Source organism: Yarrowia lipolytica, chromosome 1D (genome assembly GCF_001761485.1).
Source record: "Yarrowia lipolytica chromosome 1D, complete sequence".
Lineage (NCBI taxonomy): Eukaryota > Fungi > Ascomycota > Dipodascomycetes > Dipodascales > Yarrowia > Yarrowia lipolytica.
In genome coordinates, this window is record NC_090773.1 from 1,351,479 (window position 1) to 1,369,914 (window position 18,436).

General features: G+C 52.9%; 5 protein-coding genes across 5 annotated transcripts; 4 read left to right on the forward strand and 1 right to left on the reverse strand.

Moving 5' to 3' along the window:
* Nucleotides 1–3,082: 3,082 nt before the first annotated feature.
* On the forward strand, nucleotides 3,083–5,419 carry YALI1_D13545g (uncharacterized protein; the record flags this gene model as incomplete). The annotated part of the gene is made up of 1 exon (XM_502672.3): nucleotides 3,083–5,419. One exon carries the CDS (start codon nucleotides 3,083–3,085, stop codon nucleotides 5,417–5,419), a length of 2,337 nt encoding a protein of 778 aa, XP_502672.3.
* Nucleotides 5,420–5,959: 540 nt separating this feature from the next.
* YALI1_D13574g (uncharacterized protein) lies at nucleotides 5,960–8,320 on the forward strand (the record flags this gene model as incomplete). Its single annotated transcript, XM_502673.3, has 1 exon — nucleotides 5,960–8,320. One exon carries the CDS (start codon nucleotides 5,960–5,962, stop codon nucleotides 8,318–8,320), a length of 2,361 nt encoding a protein of 786 aa, XP_502673.3.
* Nucleotides 8,321–9,632: 1,312 nt separating this feature from the next.
* YALI1_D13611g (uncharacterized protein) lies at nucleotides 9,633–15,341 on the forward strand (the record flags this gene model as incomplete). The annotated part of the gene is made up of 1 exon (XM_502674.3): nucleotides 9,633–15,341. The coding sequence occupies one exon, from the start codon at nucleotides 9,633–9,635 to the stop codon at nucleotides 15,339–15,341; it is 5,709 nt and encodes a 1,902-aa protein (XP_502674.3).
* A 473-nt stretch (nucleotides 15,342–15,814) lies between these two features.
* YALI1_D13679g (uncharacterized protein) lies at nucleotides 15,815–16,477 on the reverse strand (the record flags this gene model as incomplete). Its single annotated transcript, XM_502675.3, has 1 exon — nucleotides 15,815–16,477. One exon carries the CDS (start codon nucleotides 16,475–16,477, stop codon nucleotides 15,815–15,817), a length of 663 nt encoding a protein of 220 aa, XP_502675.1.
* A 709-nt stretch (nucleotides 16,478–17,186) lies between these two features.
* Nucleotides 17,187–18,407, forward strand: YALI1_D13686g (uncharacterized protein; the record flags this gene model as incomplete). The annotated part of the gene is made up of 1 exon (XM_502676.3): nucleotides 17,187–18,407. The coding sequence occupies one exon, from the start codon at nucleotides 17,187–17,189 to the stop codon at nucleotides 18,405–18,407; it is 1,221 nt and encodes a 406-aa protein (XP_502676.1).
* Between the last annotated feature and the right edge of the window lie 29 nt (nucleotides 18,408–18,436).

Genomic DNA, 18,436 nt, shown 5'->3' on the forward strand with positions numbered 1-18,436 from the left:
TCCATGCCATATTCGACAATGGCAGAATGTGTGTTCGTTCGTAATCGCCCCATGCCAAGTGTTCAACGTGCACCAAACACGTTGTCGGAGACAAAGATGCAAAGGTCAATACCTACAGCCTACAGTACAAGTAAACAGACCAAACAAAACCGACGCCTTCTTTGTGGCTCGGGCGATGCGATATTAATACTTGTACAGCCACGTTCAAGGGCACATTCCACCATATAGCCACTCGGAACTGTCGGAATGCTGTCTTTGAAGAGACGTCTTAGATGTAACGCGTTGTGTCCAGTATGTAGCTTGTTTGAAGTATGAGCTGAGGTGTATTGTACGAGTACAGTACAGTATGTACCGGTACATTCTGTAGGATACGAGGGGGAACAATACATCATGTCCAGCTTCTGACGACGTAAATCACGTGATTTATTACAAGTAACCGCGCTCATAGTCGTACTTATTACGCGTTGTGGGAGTAGCGAGCATTCCACGCATGGCAACCTCTCCGCATCACGGTAGCTACACGATACCATCTGTTATGATGTTCGTATTATGAGACAGGCCAAAATTCTGAAACACGATTCTACCGTTAGGACGTAGTGCTGCACCCACCAGCGTTACCCGGACGGGGCCTGTTGATCTCACTGACGTCACCTTGAAGTAAGCAGTTGTGACGCTAGTTGCACTTGTCAAAAGGCATCTATTTTTGGCGTCCATGACAGGTGTGTTTCAGGATGGTTCATTCCGGGACTTGTCGTGCTTTAAAAGTGGCGCGTTTGGGTCTCGTCCGTTGGAGCATCGTTCATTTACCACGGTCCATTTACGGTGTTAGCATGTCTCTGAACATCCTGTCTTGTTTACTTGTGTATGGCCGTATCTGCTTTGACGTTCCACGGACTTTCCCCTCATTAAGCCAGCTTGAAAGCCAACTTGAAAGCCAGTCTCGACTTGGGTGTCGAAATATACGCCGTGTTTACTGAGAGATAATATCGGAGGCTGGATTAGGGGAATATCTGAGACCTTGGACTATAGGTGTCTCTCAATGGGGAAGTACCAGGGCGTGGAACCGACTGCAAGGGGAACGTGTGCAGTTATCAAGAAAAACATTGGTAATTTTGGTAGAGAGAGAGGAGGAGAAAGAGAGAATGGCAGTGTAGCGGGGCAGGGTAGTCTGGGAATGCAGGGGGGTGCCTGGGGGGTCTTCCAGATCCCACTTGTCTTCTGAGACTGGGCCTGCTTGGGGCGCCACCAGCTGCCCGACTTGTATATATATCTATAAAAGTTGTATATGTCGACTTTTGGCCCGCCAAGATGTGAACAGTTGACTATCTGCCCGTGTGTAAATAGCTCAACTGTGTGCTTCAATATCGTGCTTAATCCACACACGTGAGTTTGAAATAGGGTTCCAGCAAAGTTGAGAGTGAAATTGCTCATACGAAGACCGGGGGTTTTGTTACTACAATTTTTGGAGTGAATGTGGATGGGGGTTTCGGCGGATTTTTCGGCATATTTCCTCTCCTACACGGTACAATTCTCATCCAATCGTCGCCCAGCTCTTTCCGTCTTCTTCCGTCGCTTTTTTCCCCCGCGGCCATCTCCCCACGCCATTTTATGTTCACCGTCAAAAACAACAGAGCGGCGATATATGATTTTTCTCGCGGGGCAGATCGGCGCGCTTGAGGTAGTCCAGAACGCTGGAACAGCAAGGTGAGGGGCTATAATAGGGGATCTTGTTGACAAGGAGACGTAGCAAATCAAGTGGACCAAGGTATCTGGAGTGGCAGTAGCTGGTTTCTACAGCACAGTCTTCAACAACCACGTGCCGCCCACCAAAGACTTTTTTCCCTAGTGTTTTCTTTTCCCGTTGGTACTGTATGTACAAGTACATACGGCAGAAGCAACTTTGAGGTGGTCCGTAGCGGCAGTTGTTTAGACCCGGCCTATCGTAGTGCACAGCAGTAGTCGCTATAGCCAGCTAATGCCGCGGTCTAACGGGGTCCGGTAGCGACGATGACATCCACCCGTCAGCCCAAGATCCAGCACCCCGGCTCCGTACTACTCGCACCGGTGAGTATTATTAGTGAGCCAAATGTCAGCACCAAACACTGTTGTGATTTTAGGAAATTGTTAGTGGTCCCCCGCTCGCTCCTAACTCGGCGGTGGAAAGAATGAATGTCCAGGGCAAACGTGCAAGTGCGGCAGGATGCATAGGACTAGGGGCGCCGCGGGGGTTAGCAGGCCCGCTAGAGTGCGGTAGGCGCTACCGTTACAGAGTAGCATTTAGATCGGCCCTCATCTCATCTGTGGTGGTCCGCGAGGCGAGATATTCTGGTGCAGGGCCGTATTTGGAAGGGCAGGTGAAAATAGGCAACCCGGCAGCGCAAGGTTCGCCGCAAACAAGAGCGGTGTGTTTGGGTCCCAAAGAGCCTAATTTTATTATTTTTGTGCATACCAAGATACCAATCAGAAAAGGTTACACATGAGCAGGGGTGCTTTAGCGAATAGTGGGGTTGGCGGTGGTGACGGTTGACAGAGCCGGCGAGAGTGGCATGAGGCTCCGATGCCGGCAGGGACGGGGCCCCGGAAAAGGTGGAGCAACACACACACTCGCTCTCGCACAATCTCAGCCTCTTGTCCCCTCCTCACCACATTCCACACACACTGAAACAGTTTCACATAAAGCCAAAAACGCGTGAGACCCTAGTCCACCAACCTTTGTCTTCCCCTGATACATGGACGACGCATACTCAGCACCCAAGCTTGTTTGGCCCAACATGGTCCCAAACCGTAATGGTCCGGGGCGCTCCCCGCTCTCTTTTATACCGTCTTGTGTCCCCAACCGACGAGGTCTACTCTCCCAGTGTCTGCGACGTCTCCTATCCCATACATTCGTTCATATCTTTTTCATTCAGGGACCTGCCTACGGAGCTGTATACGGAGGAAACCACAACGACCTTCCCCCGCACCAACATCGACACTACAGACCCTTTGACACTCGTTACACCAAAAGTCAGCGCTACACATCCACAGTCGTTACAGCATACACAAGGTCGAATAATACCCCTCTTCTCGACACACCAACAAGATGCACTTTTCTTCAATCCTCACCCTGACCGCCATCGCCTCGGTGGTCCAGGGCTTTGCTCCCCCCTCGGAGCAGTACCTCCATAACCGACCCGACCAGAAGGCGAAGCGAGACGCCCCCAAGCCCGTCCTCATGTCCTCCAACCGAAAGGTGGTCGTGGCCCAGCAGCCCGTCAACCTCGAGGCCTACACCAACTACTACAAGAAGGTTCAGAACGAGCACCACAAGCGACAGTTGTTCAAGCTCAAGCGACATCTCGAGAACGAGGAAGAGCTGGCCAAGCGAGACCAGTGGAACGGTGGTGGCTACCACGCCCCCATTAGCCCCGGTGGCTTCTCTCCCTTTGCTGTTGTCGACGAAAACAACAACGAGCTGACCGAGCGAGGCGACATTCTCAACATCATTGGCGACATTCTTGGCGGTGAGAAGGATACCGACGCTAACTCCGCGGAGGACAGCTCTCTGTGGGCCAAGGATGCTCCCCCTGTCATTCACATTCCTTCCCCCGGTCTCCTTGACCAGAAGAGATACGCCTACCGAAACGACTACAAGGCCGACTACCTCAAGGTCCCCGAGTCTGACCACACCGTTGGCGGAATCCTGGGAGTTGTCTCCGACGTTCTTGACAAGGCTGCCTCGGGCGCTGTTCAGCACAACGACATCTTCTCGCAAATCTTCAACGGACTCCTTGGCGACAAGCTTGGAGGAGACCACGAAAAGCGAGACCAGGTTGAGGTCGAGACCGTCACCCTGACCCGTCTGCACACCGAGTACAAGGTTGTTTGTGGCACTGAGGTGTCCACCTGCACCAAGACTGCCTCCGCTACTGGCGGCAGCAACAACGGCGGTAACAACGGCGGCAACAACGGCAACAACGGCAACAACGGCAACAACGGTAACAATGGTAACAACGGTAACAACGGCAACAATGGCAACAATGGCAACAACAGCGAGAGTGGTTCTACCGCTGCGTCTGCCACCCAGTCCGGCGCCTTCTCCACCGGCTACGGCAATGCCACCTCCCCTATCACCACCGGCTCTGCCTCCCCCTCTTCCACTACCGCCGCTCCCGGCTCCTCTAGAACCGGCTCTTCCGAGTCCGCGTCCTCCAGCGCCGCATCTTCCGGCGCTGCTTCCTCCGCATCTTCCACCGTGACCTCCTCTGCCGCTACCCCCACTGCCACTGGCGACAAGTATTTCGAGGCTGAGGTCTACGCCTTCTCCCTCTACTACTTTGTCGATGCTTACCTGGGTACACCCGGCCAGAAGAACTCTCTGCTTGTCGACACTGGATCTTCCGATCTGTGGGTGATTGATGAGGCCAACGGTGGTCACTTCAACAAGAACGACTCGTCCACTTGGAAGCACCTCAACTGGGATTTCAAGAACGCCTACCAGGCCGGTCAGATTTCCGGAGAGTGGGGAACTGACTCCGTGACCATTGACAATGCCACTGTCCACGATCTCGTCATGGGTGTCGCCAACACCTCTGCTCTGACTTCCGGAGACAACGTCATGGGTCTGCTTGGTCTGGGTTTCGAGGGTCTTGAGGGTACTCAGCAGACCGATATTGGCCAGTACAAGAACTACCCCCGACGACTGGTCGACTCCGGCCTCACTGACGTCGCTGCCTACTCCGTCTGGCTTAACTCCCGACAGACCGGCCAGGGTAACTTCCTGTTCGGTGGTGTCGACACCGCCAAGTACGAGGGCGAGCTGCAGACCATTGACATGCCCGACGTTGTTGTCGGAAACATGCGAGGTTACCTCACCACCCACATGACCAACATTGCCATCAACAACCCCAACGGCTCCGTTTCCAACCTGCCAAAGGACCTGTACGCCATGTTCGACACCGGAGCTCCCTCCACCCTCCTGCCTGACGATGTTGGACTTGCCTTCAAGGACCAGTTCAACCTGTCCTACAACTCTGCCTGGGGTCTGTACTACGGTGACTGCAACCAGGGAGGCACCTTCACCTTCACTCTTGGCGGCAAGGACTTCACCATGGACGTCAAGGACTTTGTTGTTGACTGGGTGTCCGCCACCATCCCCGAGGGTCAGTGCTTCTTCGGTATCGGCCCCACTCGAGGAAAGATGGCCATGTTCGGTGACACTTTCCTGCGATCTTTCTACGCCGTCTTCGATCTTGACAACCGAAAGGCTTCTCTGGCCAAGGCCAAAACCGACATCCAGGAGTCTAACATCATCGCCATCCCCGCCGGTGGTGTTGAGCAGATGAACCTTGGCAAGCGAGACCAGCTTGCTCCTGCCGAGGAGGTTGAGACCGTTTCCATTCCTGCCGCTGCTGCCACAGCTTCTATTCCTGCCTTTTAAAGCTACACTTGGCCAGGACTTGTATTTATCAAGCTGTAGGTACAGCATTAAGTAATAATATCCCCTTTATTGAATGTTTAATGAATTCAGATGATTTCAACGAGCCTGTAGATGAAGTATCAAACCGAGAGCTCGGCGTTACTACAACTCCGATAACGCCTTAAGCCACAGTCTTATCTCCTTTTTAGACTGGGTGGTCGGCGGTTTGGAATTTACTGTAGTTACTAAACGTTTAGCAGTGAAACACGGAGGAAACAGTCCGTAATCAGATAAGACGTTGAGTTTGAATCTAGAACGAACTATAAGCACAAGTATGTTCAAAACTCGGTCATCAAAAACTCCTCACCCATCTCTTTTCATCTCGAGGATTCTGGGCCCTTCCATCACTCGCTTACTAAGTGGAGTCACAGCTACTTGTAGTCACACTTGCATCATACATGAAACTTTATTTTAGGACATGGTGATAAATGTAAGCAACGTCTTATCTTGATCTCTTACGAACATACTACACCAGACACTGCCTATCAACGCATAGAAATCATGGCTATCAGTGTATCTGAATCCACATCTTCGGCACAAACGCCCGCTCCCGCGCCGGCACAGACCGCGAGACAAGCTTCTCCCGCTCAAGCAGCTGGATCAAACTCCTCTGGTTCCTCGCAAACTGCTTCAGCACCTTCTTCGAGATCACGGCAGCGGCGGCGTCGTCCCAATAGAAATGGTGGACAGCAGAACCGGCGCAACCAGAACCATAACAGTCAGAACAACAACCAGGAAACGGGTTCCGAGACGCCCGCGACATCGGACCAGCCTTCGGACCAGACTCAGACGCAGGGACTGAGTCAGGGACAAAACCAGAACCGCTCCCAGAGAGTGACTCAGGCGGACCCCAGTCGTCGAGTTGCTCGGCCCAAACCAAACCAGGAGAACCAGCGCATGAACGAGATCAATCAGGTTAAGAGACGGTGGAAGTCTGTCACGGAACAGGTCCCCGAGGACGCTGCCCGAGATGCCGGGGCTACTACTCTCACATTCGACATGGCTCCCTCAGATCCCGATTTTCCGTTCGAAATTTCGTTTCTCAAGGTCAAGATGGTTGTGCCCAAGAACTATCCCAAGGATGTGCCTTCTATCGAGGTACAGAACAAGGATATCCCCAAGGGCTTTGCCCTGAACGTGGATGCTGGTTTCTACTCGATCGCTAAGGAGAATCTTGGCCGAACTTCCCTCCTGCGAATCATGTACCAGCTGGACAATAGATTGGAGGAGTTCCTCAAGATGGACAAGGCCAAGACTATCAAGATTGTCAAGTACGCCCAAAAGAAGCCTAGTCCCGAGCCCGCCGCTCCAAAACTCAAGGCTTTCAACCCATCTGCCAGCGCCTTTGTGCCCGCTGCAAAGTCTGCTGCTCCTGCTGCTCCTGCTGCTCAGATCTTTGTGCCTCCCAAGGTGGCTGCCGAGCAAAAGAAACAGGTGGAGCTTTTGCGGGCACGCATCAGGGACCTTCCTCTGCACAAGGAATCTGCCAGTGGCTACTACTACTCTCTGAACCGTCTGGAGATTTACCAGTCTTTCTCTACTCCTGAGATCTTCCAGAACAAGCCTGTTCTTAAGGCCCGGCTTTTTGTTCCCAAACGGTTCCCTGAGAACCGAGACGTTCGAATCGAGCTTCTCGAAGTCCCTCAGAAGATCGGACGTGTGGTGGAACAAAATTTTGCGCGGTTTGCAAAGTACACCACTGAAAAGTGGACTCTCACAGCTCTCGTCAATTATTTTGTGACCAAGTTCACCAAACTTTGCGACGACATCGACGACGTCAAGGAGACCCATGTAGTTAGGGACAAGGGAAAGGAGAAGGAGTTGGTTGAGCCAGAGACTGACGGTGCTAGCATGGCTACGGAAGGAGGTGAGGTTTCCGAGGTGACTGAGGGCGTGGAAAAGGTGTCTTTGGACGAGAACAAGGACGAGAACAAGAAGAAGGAGGAAGAGACCGATACCGAAGGCGTTGCTGAGGACACTACTGAAGAAGACACAAAGGTAACCTCTTACACGGATGATGTGCCTACTCTGGAGCCTCGAGGAACCGAGATCAAGCTGTCTGGTATCGAGCTGGTCAACATTGGTGTTCTTGAGTGTTCCACTCTCAACCTGACCGTGAATTGCACTCGGTGCAAGACCGCCAATGATATTCAGGGTATTGTTGCTGGTCCCTATGGCCGCGACGGCAAGGCTGTTGGTGTGTCTTGTTCTCAGTGCAACCAGACTTTAGTCGTTGCTTTCCGAAAGAACCTGATCCACAGCTTCAACCACTGTGCCGGCTATCTTGATCTTGAGGGCTGTGTTCCCTTTGACATGATGCCTTCTCTATTTATTCCTACTTGCATGAACTGTTCTGAGTCGTTCCCGCAACCGCTCAAGGGTCTCCAGAGCGGCTTTTCGGCCACTGTCAACTGTCGGGTGTGCCATATTCGCATGACGGTTCGAATCCCCCAGTGCACATTTGAGGTGATTGACGATTATGCAATCCCTGCCGACCGTCTGAAGAAGGTGCATGTTCGCAAGCGTGCCAAGGAGAATCTGGGGATTAAGATTGGCGAGCCTCTTCCTAACGAGGGCACCTGTCGCCACTACAAAAAGTCGCACCGATGGCTCCGGTTTTCGTGCTGTGGCAAGGTATTCCCCTGTGACAAGTGCCACGATGACATAAGCATGCATGTTGCCGAACATGCCAACCGAATGCTTTGTGGAGCCTGCAGTCGAGAGCAGACCATTACCAAGGAGTGTGATTCGTGTGGATACTCCTATGTTCCTCGTCACAGTGCCCATTGGGAAGGTGGTAAGGGCATGCGGGACCAGACCCGAATGTCCAAGAAGGACAGTCGAAAGTACAAGCGACTGTAGCGATAGTCATTTGCATTCTACGTACATTAGTATTGTATGTACATTAGTATTTAATTCTCAGACTTAGTACCGCTACTTGTAGCTACTGCATTAGTATTTATCATCAACCCTGCTGTACTTGTACTCTACCAATATCAATATCGGTTTAGACTGGGCACGTGAGCTTCCTAATGCAACGGTTCCAGATGCGTCGATCCAATTTCGAGGTTGTGAAATCTCCGCAGATCGATTAGGGGGTAGATTGAAGCGACGTATTGCTTTTGGCGAGCATCCGAGGATCAGGCTGAAGCGATTATGTCGATGCTATATATAGACTATTTACCCCTGGCTGGGGGGATTCAAGGACGTTTATACGGAGATGGAAGAACGGCTGGATCCTGTTTCCCCCCAGTGAGACAGCGACGGGGGTTCCATGGGCACTTCACGTGACCATGGCAGTCCTATGGCCCTATCTCTGGCGCCCCCCTGGCGTAGTAGTGCATATAATACTGGGTCTCCCTTCTCTACCTGACCCGATCTTATGCACCCCTATGTACTGTGCCGGAGTTAATGGTGGGATGCGGTGAGGTACAGGCGAGATCCTCCAGGGTACCCTGGTATCCTATGTAGTGTATGGCATGTTGTATGTGGTCTAGGTGTGCAATATTGCTAGTTTCGAGCGGTGCTATCTTCCTACCACCCCATTTATCCTACTATTGCTGTCGTCAAAGGGGTCTATAACTACTTTGTCGGCACAATACCAAGCTTAGTGGGCTAGTGGGTTGGTGGGTCAGAGGGTGAACTCTATGGTGGACAGTTGGGCGTGTGAATTGGAGGTGAGGCGCGAAAAAAAAACGGTTGCAGAGTGGGGAGCAACACGGTCAGCTTAGGCCCAGTTAACACGTGGTCTTGTGTACTGCGGGGAGGGTATCAGGGGCCGGTCAAGTTTGCTCCTTCCTAAAGGGAGTATGATTCTGAGACGTCAAGCTCTCTCTCTCTCTCTCTCTCCCTCTCTCTCTCTACTTGCACTTTGTCCGTATATCTCCCAACTCCGTTCTTCGCTACTCGCAGTGCGACTCTGTTGCGCCATTTCGTATCCCTTCTAATAGTTTAACTCTAGCAGCCATCACTCGTGTCTGCAAGACAACCCAAATCCACAGGCACCCAATTCAGAACGTGTGGATCACCGTCTTGCTAACGGATACACAGACCAGCACTATTACGAGACTTAGAGCTGCGACACGAGCGAGGGAGAGAAAGCGATACTGCGACACACACCAGTGACACACACACACACAGTGACATTCGGTATTTAGTGGAGGGTGAGTGAACAATGGAGGTGGCGAGCGGGGGAGGGGGACGAGGGACCAGTGGAGCAAGACCACCGCGGACAGCAGCTGAAGATACACAAAAGAGTGCAATTCCAAGAATCATATGTCCACGGTGGTCGCAAAGGATCCACACAGCCACCCGGGACGTGTACCATATGGCGCTCACTCCTGATGCTAACACAGATATGAAACGAAACGAGGCAAAGAAACACGACATTTCTGGCCCTCTGCCAGACTCGGCGTCCATCCGAAGCAGTACAGCGGGAAAGCTCCAGTCGGTAACTCAGGGCCTGGGCCTGCGAAAGCTGTCCAAACAGAACTCGGTGCGGTCCCTGGGATCAGACACGTCATCCATCTACTCCCACAACGATCCCGACGGCGGAAACTTGCATACCATACCGACCAACTCGTCGGCGTTCTCGTCGTTGGCCTACGACAGCATCTCGCAAAAGTCCAACAAGCCCATCCACGTGCCGTATCTGCCCGCAGCAGGTGATAATGCGTCTGGATCGGGGTTTGTACCCCAGAACATCTCGGCGCCCATTCCACCGCTGCCACAGCAACAGCACCATGGCTCGCTACACAGTCTGCCCAACATGTTGAAGACGGGCCACAGACGAAAGTCGTCCATGTCCTCACACGACACCTCTTCGACCGAGGCAGAATCGACACTCAGCGGAGGATCACGGCCGCCCAGCATCAATAGCGCAAGAGAGTCAAGCATCTCGTTGGCCCGAATGGACCTGGAACACCCTCCGGACGAGGCAACCATCCACCAGCTGTATATGCAGCTCATGAACAAGCGAGACTTCAAGAACCTGCCAGAGGAAGCACGACGACAGATGATCAGCTATCCCACCGACAAAAAGTGGACGCTCATTGTCCAGGACCATCTGGCCGACCATCAAAAAGGACGACTGCGACAGAGTCACCATACACCCCATCTTCCCACACCATCACAGTCCAACAACTCACATTCACCTGAGTTCTACGTGCGCAAGATTCTTGACAATACCATCACATCCAAGCAGCTGGGCAACCTTTGGGTTTCACTGCGAACTGAGCCTGTTGACTGGGTCAGAGATTTTATTGATGCCCAGGGGCAGGTCGCTCTGGCTGCATGGCTCCAGCAGATCAACTCGCGAACCAATAACAGCGAGGGCTTCCTGGACAGAGAGTACGACATTGTGCGATGTCTTAAGGCGTTGCTCAACCTGCGAGATGGTGCCGACCACGCTGTTCGAACTTCCAAGTGCGTGGCACCCATTGTCAGATCTTTGGTGTCCCCACGACTGAGTACACGGAAGTTGGTGACAGACGTTCTGACGTTCCTGGCACATTGGGACGCACCTAAAGGCCATGACCAGGTTCTGGCGGGTCTTTCACAGCTCAAACAGCACCTCAATGAGGTGTCCCGATTCGACGCATGGTTCAGCGTGGTGGAACAGACATTAGCTGGCCGAGGGAAGTTTGGCTCTCTTGTTGGGGCATCGGACGATCTTCGGTCCGGAGGAGTTTCTATTGAGTCCCTACTTATGGAATACTCCCTAGCCACCATGTTCCTGATCAACATTCTCATTCAGGGCGTAGAGGACATTCGGGTGCGAGTCCACCTGCGATCCCAGATGAAGGCCTGCGGCTTGCCTCGTATTGCAGCTCGGATGCAGGCACTCAACTATGATCTGCTTACCGAGCAGCTGCAGAAGTACGACGAGCAGGCTGCACTGGACTTTGAGGATTTGGTTGCTCTTGATCGCCAAGCCAATGTGGGCGACATGACTGACCCTGTGGCGATAGCCGAGGAGATTTGGAGCCGTGTGGAGCACACGCAGGGCGAGGGCCACTTTGTGTCGATCATGCAACACCTGCTGCTGATTCGAGAAGACCCTCGAGAGGACGGAGCTCGTATGCTGCAGCTGGTGGATGCTGTGGTGACCCATCTGGTGATGGATAGAATCATGCCAGACGTTGATTTCCGCTCGGTGGTCAACTTCTCGGTGCAGTCACTTTTGGGTAAGCTACACACTGACGACCAAGCACGGAGGGCGATACTCGAAGCAAAGGAGGCTCTACGGGATGTGGAGATAGCCGAGGCTGAGAAGATGCGCATGGAGGAACAACTGCAACAGGGCTCGGATGGAGTCATCAGCAAGCTGCACCAGACGCTGGAGGAGATGGAGCACAATGCGCGAATCTCTCGGCGCCAGAACGATGCTCTGCGATCCGAGCTTGAGGACGCACGTGAACAGTCGCTAGTCAAGCTGCAGGAGCAGGAGCTGGAGATTCGAGAGCTTTATATGATGCTCAAGGAGCGAGAGGTTGCGGCGGCCGACACGTCCATGGTCAGCACCGAGGGCGGAAAGTCGCAAGGCATCATTGATCGACAGCGAATGCTGCAACGTCTGGAGCAGCAGGTGCATCAGAAGACTGCCGAGTACGGTTCATTGTCAGTTGGCCGCAACCAGGTGGAACCTTCTCCTCGTCTGCGAGAGCTGCGAGACCGAATGGAGGCCCTTCAGCTTCAGGCACGTGAACTTGAGAGCTACGACTTTGACGAAGATGAGTTTGATACCGAGGAGCCCGATGCTTCAACACCTGCTCTCACCAAGGAGGATCTGTATGCTCGTCGACTCGAAAAACTGGAGCGGCTAAAGAAGCTCCAGGAGGCCTCGGGCGAGCTGGCGCTGTCGTTCAACGCAGCAGATGTCTCCAAGCAGGATCTATACGAGCGACGATTGCAGCAGGTTGAGCGGCTGCGACGTCTTCAGGAGGCTTCTGGCGATGTGGCTCTGGCCATGAACGACCCCGGTATTCAGCTTTCTGCGGAGGAGATTGAACTCATTGAGCGGCATCGACGCGGTGAGAAGCAGCAGCAGGGCCAGCCCCAGGCTGCCACAGCTACCCTTGTGGAAATTAGAAAGCCCAAGGCTGTTGCTGGGGACGGGAGTGGAGGTGGAGATGGTATCGGGTCTGGCTCAGGTACTGGAAGTGGCAATGGCACTGGAAACGGTCCTGATGCTGCCACCATGCCTTCTATTCACGACAGACCCAGTGCTCTACCGTTTGCCAACGAGCTTGTGGCCAAATTCAAGGGTGGCAAGGGTGGTGATGGTCATGGCGATATCGATAGTGCGGATGAGGATGCAGGCGACTCCTCTGTTACACGGGTCAAAAAGGAGACCAAGACAGAGCCTGAAGACGTGGTCATCGAAATTGACGACGAGCCTGAGGCTAAGAAGGAGAAAGAAAATGCACATTCGCCAGTCAAGTTTACTGGCGGACCTCCGCCTCCGCCTCCTCCGCCTCCTCCTCCCATGTTCACTGGAGGACCTCCTCCCATGTTCACTGGAGGACCTCCTCCGCCTCCACCACCTCCTCCGCCTGGCTTTACAGGTGGTCCTCCTCCGCCTGGCTTTACAGGTGGTCCTCCTCCGCCTGGCTTTACAGGTGGTCCTCCTCCGCCTCCTCCTCCGCCTCCTCTGCCTCCTGGCTTCACAGGTGGACCTCCTCCTCCTGCTCCGGCGTTTGTTGCTGGTGCGACGCCCTCGCCGTCTCCTTCTCCCCAGCTTCCTTCAGGTTTCGAAACACCCATCGGACGGCCCAAGCGAAAGCTCAAGCAGATGCACTGGGAGAAGCTGGAGAACGTGGAGCATACCTTCTGGGCGCAGCTGTCTTCTGGCGATGTAGAGGCTGACCTGTACAAGAAGGGCATTTTCGACGAGGTAGAGCGAATCTTTGCGGCCAAGGAGGCAAAGAAGATGATTGGAAAGCGGGGCGCCAAGGAGGGCGACTTTGAGAAGCTTTCTGTGATTGCACGAGACCTGTCTCAGCAGATCGGTATCAATTTCCACACCTTCAACGACCTGGGTGTTCCCGAAATTGTCTCCGAGCTCATGTCTGTGTCCCGACGGGTCCGAAACCCCGTTCTCCTCGAGTTCTTGCTTAAGGACGAGGTTCTGGAGATCCCCAACAGTGTGACTCGTCAGCTTACGCCTTACTCTACTCGGTTCGAGGATGGTGAGGTGCGTGAGCCCGAGAAGAATGTGGAAGACCTGGAGCGGAACGACCAGATCTACTTGCAGACGGTGTTTGATCTCCAGCACTACTGGCGACAGCGAACGCGGGCAATCTTGATGACGTGCACATTTGAGAAGGAATACAGTGATCTGGTGACCAAGCTAACGTCTGTGGACGCTGCGTGTGAAACTCTCAAGAATTCAGAAATGCTGCGCCGAATCTTCCTCATCATCCTGTCTGTGGGTAACTACATGAACGACGCCAACAAGCAGGCCACAGGCTTCAAGTTGGCAACTCTGCAGCGTCTCATCTTCACCAAGGACGAGAAGAACACAATAACCTTTTTGCATTACGTCGAGCAGCTGGTTCGAAACTCGTTCCCTGAGGTGGACTCTTTCATTGACGAGCTTGCTCCCGTGTGCGCCATTGAGCGTCTCTCTGTGGAGCACCTGCAGAACGACTGCAGAGACTACATGCAGAACATCTCCAACATTCAGACTTCATTGGACGTTGGAGCTCTTTCGGACCCGAAGCGGCTGCATCCTCGAGACCGCATCATCACACACATGCATCTGCACATGGACTCAGCTCGTCGGAAGCGCAACTTTCTGCAGGATCATTTGCAAACTACTCTTGCCGAATTCTCCCAGATCATGCGCTTCTTCGGTGAAGATCCTGGTGACATGCAGTCTCAAAGCACCTTCTTTGGCAAGTTTGTTGCCTTTGTGAAGGAGTACCGAAAGGCCAAGGATGAGAACCTGCATCGAGAGGAGGAGAATCGAATCTACGAAGCTCGAAAGCAGCGTGCATTGGCGAGTCGAAAGGCTGCTGAGGATGCTGCCGCTGCGGCTGCCGAGTCTGGAGAGAACCTAGTCATGGATGATCTGCTGGAAAGACTTCGAAAGTCTTCTCATGGTGCTCGGTCAGCTCGTCGACGAGCTGCAGCCCGCAAGAACCAGGATGCTTCCTCCAAATTGTACCAGGAGAACCTCATTGAGGATGCTGACGACTACGACAAGTCCATCATCATTGAGGGTGACACCACCGAGATCCGGGAGGGTTCTCCAAATGCCGATGCTGACACAACAGAAGTGCAACCCGCAAGAGATGACGAAGCAGACACGGAAGCTCCAGCAGTAGCGCCGTCATCACGTACGTCTACTCGCCTGTCTGTTGATGTGTCTCGTGGTGACGTGCCAGAGGGGGTTTCGACACCTCGAACTCCTCATGAGACAGAAGACGCTCACACACCTGATAGAGCTGTTCCTGAGGTGGCAGTTACCACTCCCAACGACGACGACGACGATGACGTTGGTACCCGTGCGCAGAACCTGCTGCAGGCTCTGCGGTCTGGAGGAGCATCTCCTCGAGGCCATCGAAGCACAGGATCCGTTGGAAGCATGTCTCAAGGCCGACTAGCAGAGATGCGAGCCCGAAAGGCTAACCGACTGCGAAACAAAATGTCGATTGGCTCCGACTCGGACCTGGGTCCTCACCTGTCGCCTTCGGCGACCAACCGGTCGCCCAGCGCAGCGGAGAAGATCAAGGTAGAGGAGGATATTGAGGCGGAGAGGCGAGACAGTGCGGAGCCCGAAACTGAGATAGAGTCGTCCGAGGAACCCGATTCTCCCACCCCCCGGCGACCAGGTACGGCTTCGTCCCAATCTTCCAGATACACAAATGATGAAGAGTAAAACTACACGATTACATAAACAATGCATGATTGACTAATGAGAGAAATGTTTCCATGGATATATGAAGTTGCAGTCGATGTAATCATGGAGATAGTTACAGTTCGAGTAGAGTACGTACAAGTACCTATACATACTTGTAGCCGAAGATAAAAAAATCTTGACATTTTGTATTGGGGAAGGGTATGTCATGAGTCCAGCACCCAAGTACATACAGTACTCGTAGATGAATGGCTTGTTTCTTACTTCAACTTGTTTCATAAACAGGGCTGATAGCCTGCTGGATAGGTTAAAAAGTTGCAGTTGTACTCGCAGTACAAGTACACTACTTACTTGTAGGTCATACTAATGTTACTAATGTTATGGTAATAAATATTGGCTATATAATTTACAATGTACAGTATGTATAACACGAACGTCCCCAGAGCGCGGGATACAGGATGTACAGCGATAGCGACAGATCTTGCGCTATCAGTCTAGTCTAGCAGAGCCTGCACACGTCGTTTCCTTTCCTCCAGTAATCGTGCTTCCAAATCTCCCTCCTCGGGAACAGTGATATCTCCGACAACGAAACCACTATCTTCGTCTGGTTTTCCAGCAAGCATATCCTGTAATTCAGATTCTCTCTGTTTCTCAAACTCCATCAGCCCCGTGACATTATCATCGGCGTAGCCAAAGTACACCATATTGAGGTTCTTTGGAGGGATGTAAAAGTCACCGGATTTCTTGGTATCGTCCTTCTTTTGCGACTGCAGCATTTCGGACACGCCTGGAAGCTCTCTAGCTCGTCCGTAGTATTGGTAACCTCGCTTCTTTCCTCCAAACGAGGCGTAATTGGGCCCTCCTAGACTTCGGATCTGCAGGTCCCATCGATGCCGTTCGCTCATCAGCTTGTTGATTTCGTCATTGAGGTCTCTGAGCTGGAAGTCAGACAGCGCCGGGTCCTGGATCTTGGTCACCTTTCTGGAAATCTCCTTCATGACCTGAGATCTCCATTTCTCAGCCTGGGGGAGACTCTCCACTCCAGAGATGTATGTTGGGCGAACTGTGCGGCCAACGTCCAGCAAGCCAGCAGCATTGGCTTGTTGCTGCTGGAACCGATGCAACATGCTGCCCTGCTTTTCCGAGTTCCGCGACATTGATGGCGGCCTTTTGTGTGTATGGTGGGGGAGCTGGTCAATGCCATAAATTTACTTGACCGGCCTTAGATTCAATGTTCAACACCCTGCTCTTTTCCTGCACAGTGGGCAAATATGCATGGTGATGACGTATGCGAGCTCACGTGCTGGGGCGAGTGTGGGTGGAAAACAGACTGTTTGAGATGGGAAAATTGAGCAGAAATTTGCCAGATTCAGTTTAAATGCCCTCTTGACTCCATTTATTTTTTCAATACGGGTTTCAGACCTTTGAAAAGCGGCCTGTTATCCCCTCCATGTTGCCTTTTCCATTCGTCTCCAACTTACCCTCTCGAACTCTATCGACATTCCTCAAAATCATATAAATGTCCTTGGCCCCAAAAACAAACCCTTCGCCCTACCCCTTACCACGACATTTCAAGGTATGTGATCATGAAGAGAAGGAACAACCGAGGAAACAGAGAGAGAGCGGAGGCACCAGCACACCAAAACACGTCGCAAACACACGGCTTGTCGCACCACTTGTCCGATTTACTAACGCAGGTTTTTTTTTTTCAAGCGCACCGTCGTTGTCGTTGAAGACTTTTTTGCCGTGGGACTGATTTCATTCGTTTGTTTAAGGTTACACACGTGACTTCAACTCTAAAAGGAACCCCACCGGTTTTAGCGTTTATTTATTGGGAGCTGTGCAGGATTCGAACACACAACCACAATGTCTCACTTTGGCGATCACGTGGGCATCGACCCTGCGATTATGAAGCAGTACAGTGAGCACCACAATGGCAGCCACGATAATGACGACAAGGACAAGGAGGACAAGGAGAAACAAAACACCGAGGCCGTGGCTGCCGCCGCTGTCCAGCTGGACGCTTCGCTCCTAGCTTCTGGCATTCTGGACGACTTTGAAAAGGCCAAAAAGGAAGAGGAGGAGGCCAACGGAAACAACAATGCATCCAACGACCAGCAGAACGCTAGCGACCGCCACGTGGGCGACATGCTGGAGCAGCACAGCCAACAGCATCAGCAGAGCCAAGAGCACGATACCAGCTACATCAACACTTATATTGAAGACAAGGTTCCTCTGACTTCGGTGTTGATTCCCGGTGACCGACGTGTTTCCGATCGAGAGGCTTCTGACCGTATTGCTGCCACTACCCGACGTGTGCGGCTTCGGTGGACCCAGGAGGAGACTGCCGATCTCATGGAGGGCTGCAAGGTGCACGGGGTGGGCAACTGGAAGAAGATTCTGACTGACCCCCGTTTCCGATTCAACAACCGAACTGCAGTTGATCTGAAGGACCGGTTCCGAACCTGTTTCCCCGAAGACTACCGACGTCTGTACCCCAACGCCCGGTCTCGAAAGTTTGGTAAGAAGACCAACGTCATGGCTGTCAACGATGATCTGGTCAAGGTGAACCGAAAAGAGCGACGCGTCTTCACCCCCGAAGAGGACGAGCGTCTGCTCAATGGTTTCATGAAGCACGGCCCCTCGTGGTCCAACATTCAGCGCGACAATGAGCTGGGCTTGTTTGAGCGACGGTCCACAGATCTGCGAGACAGATTCCGAAACGCCTTTCCTCTGGAGTACGCCGCTGCTGGCTTCAAGGCCCGGGGCCCCAAGAGGCGTCCTGTGGTCGAGGCCACGCACGGAAACACGCTCCAAACGATATTTTCTGCATCTGACGGCTCCGAAATGAGCCCCCGAAAATACCACCGGGTTCAGGAACAAATGGACCGACAACCCGTGATGCGAGTCCATCCCCAAGCCCCCATGGACCAGGGCGTGGACCGGGATCACATGACCCAACAGTTCACGCAGGAGCTGCAGCCCCAGGCGCACTCGCGCAAGCAGCAAGGTGGCGACGGTCTCAAGGAGGAGGTGTTTGCTGCGGCCCAGAATCAAAGCTACAACAATTACTACTATCAAAAGTAGGTGTAATATATTTATACAATAATTTAATT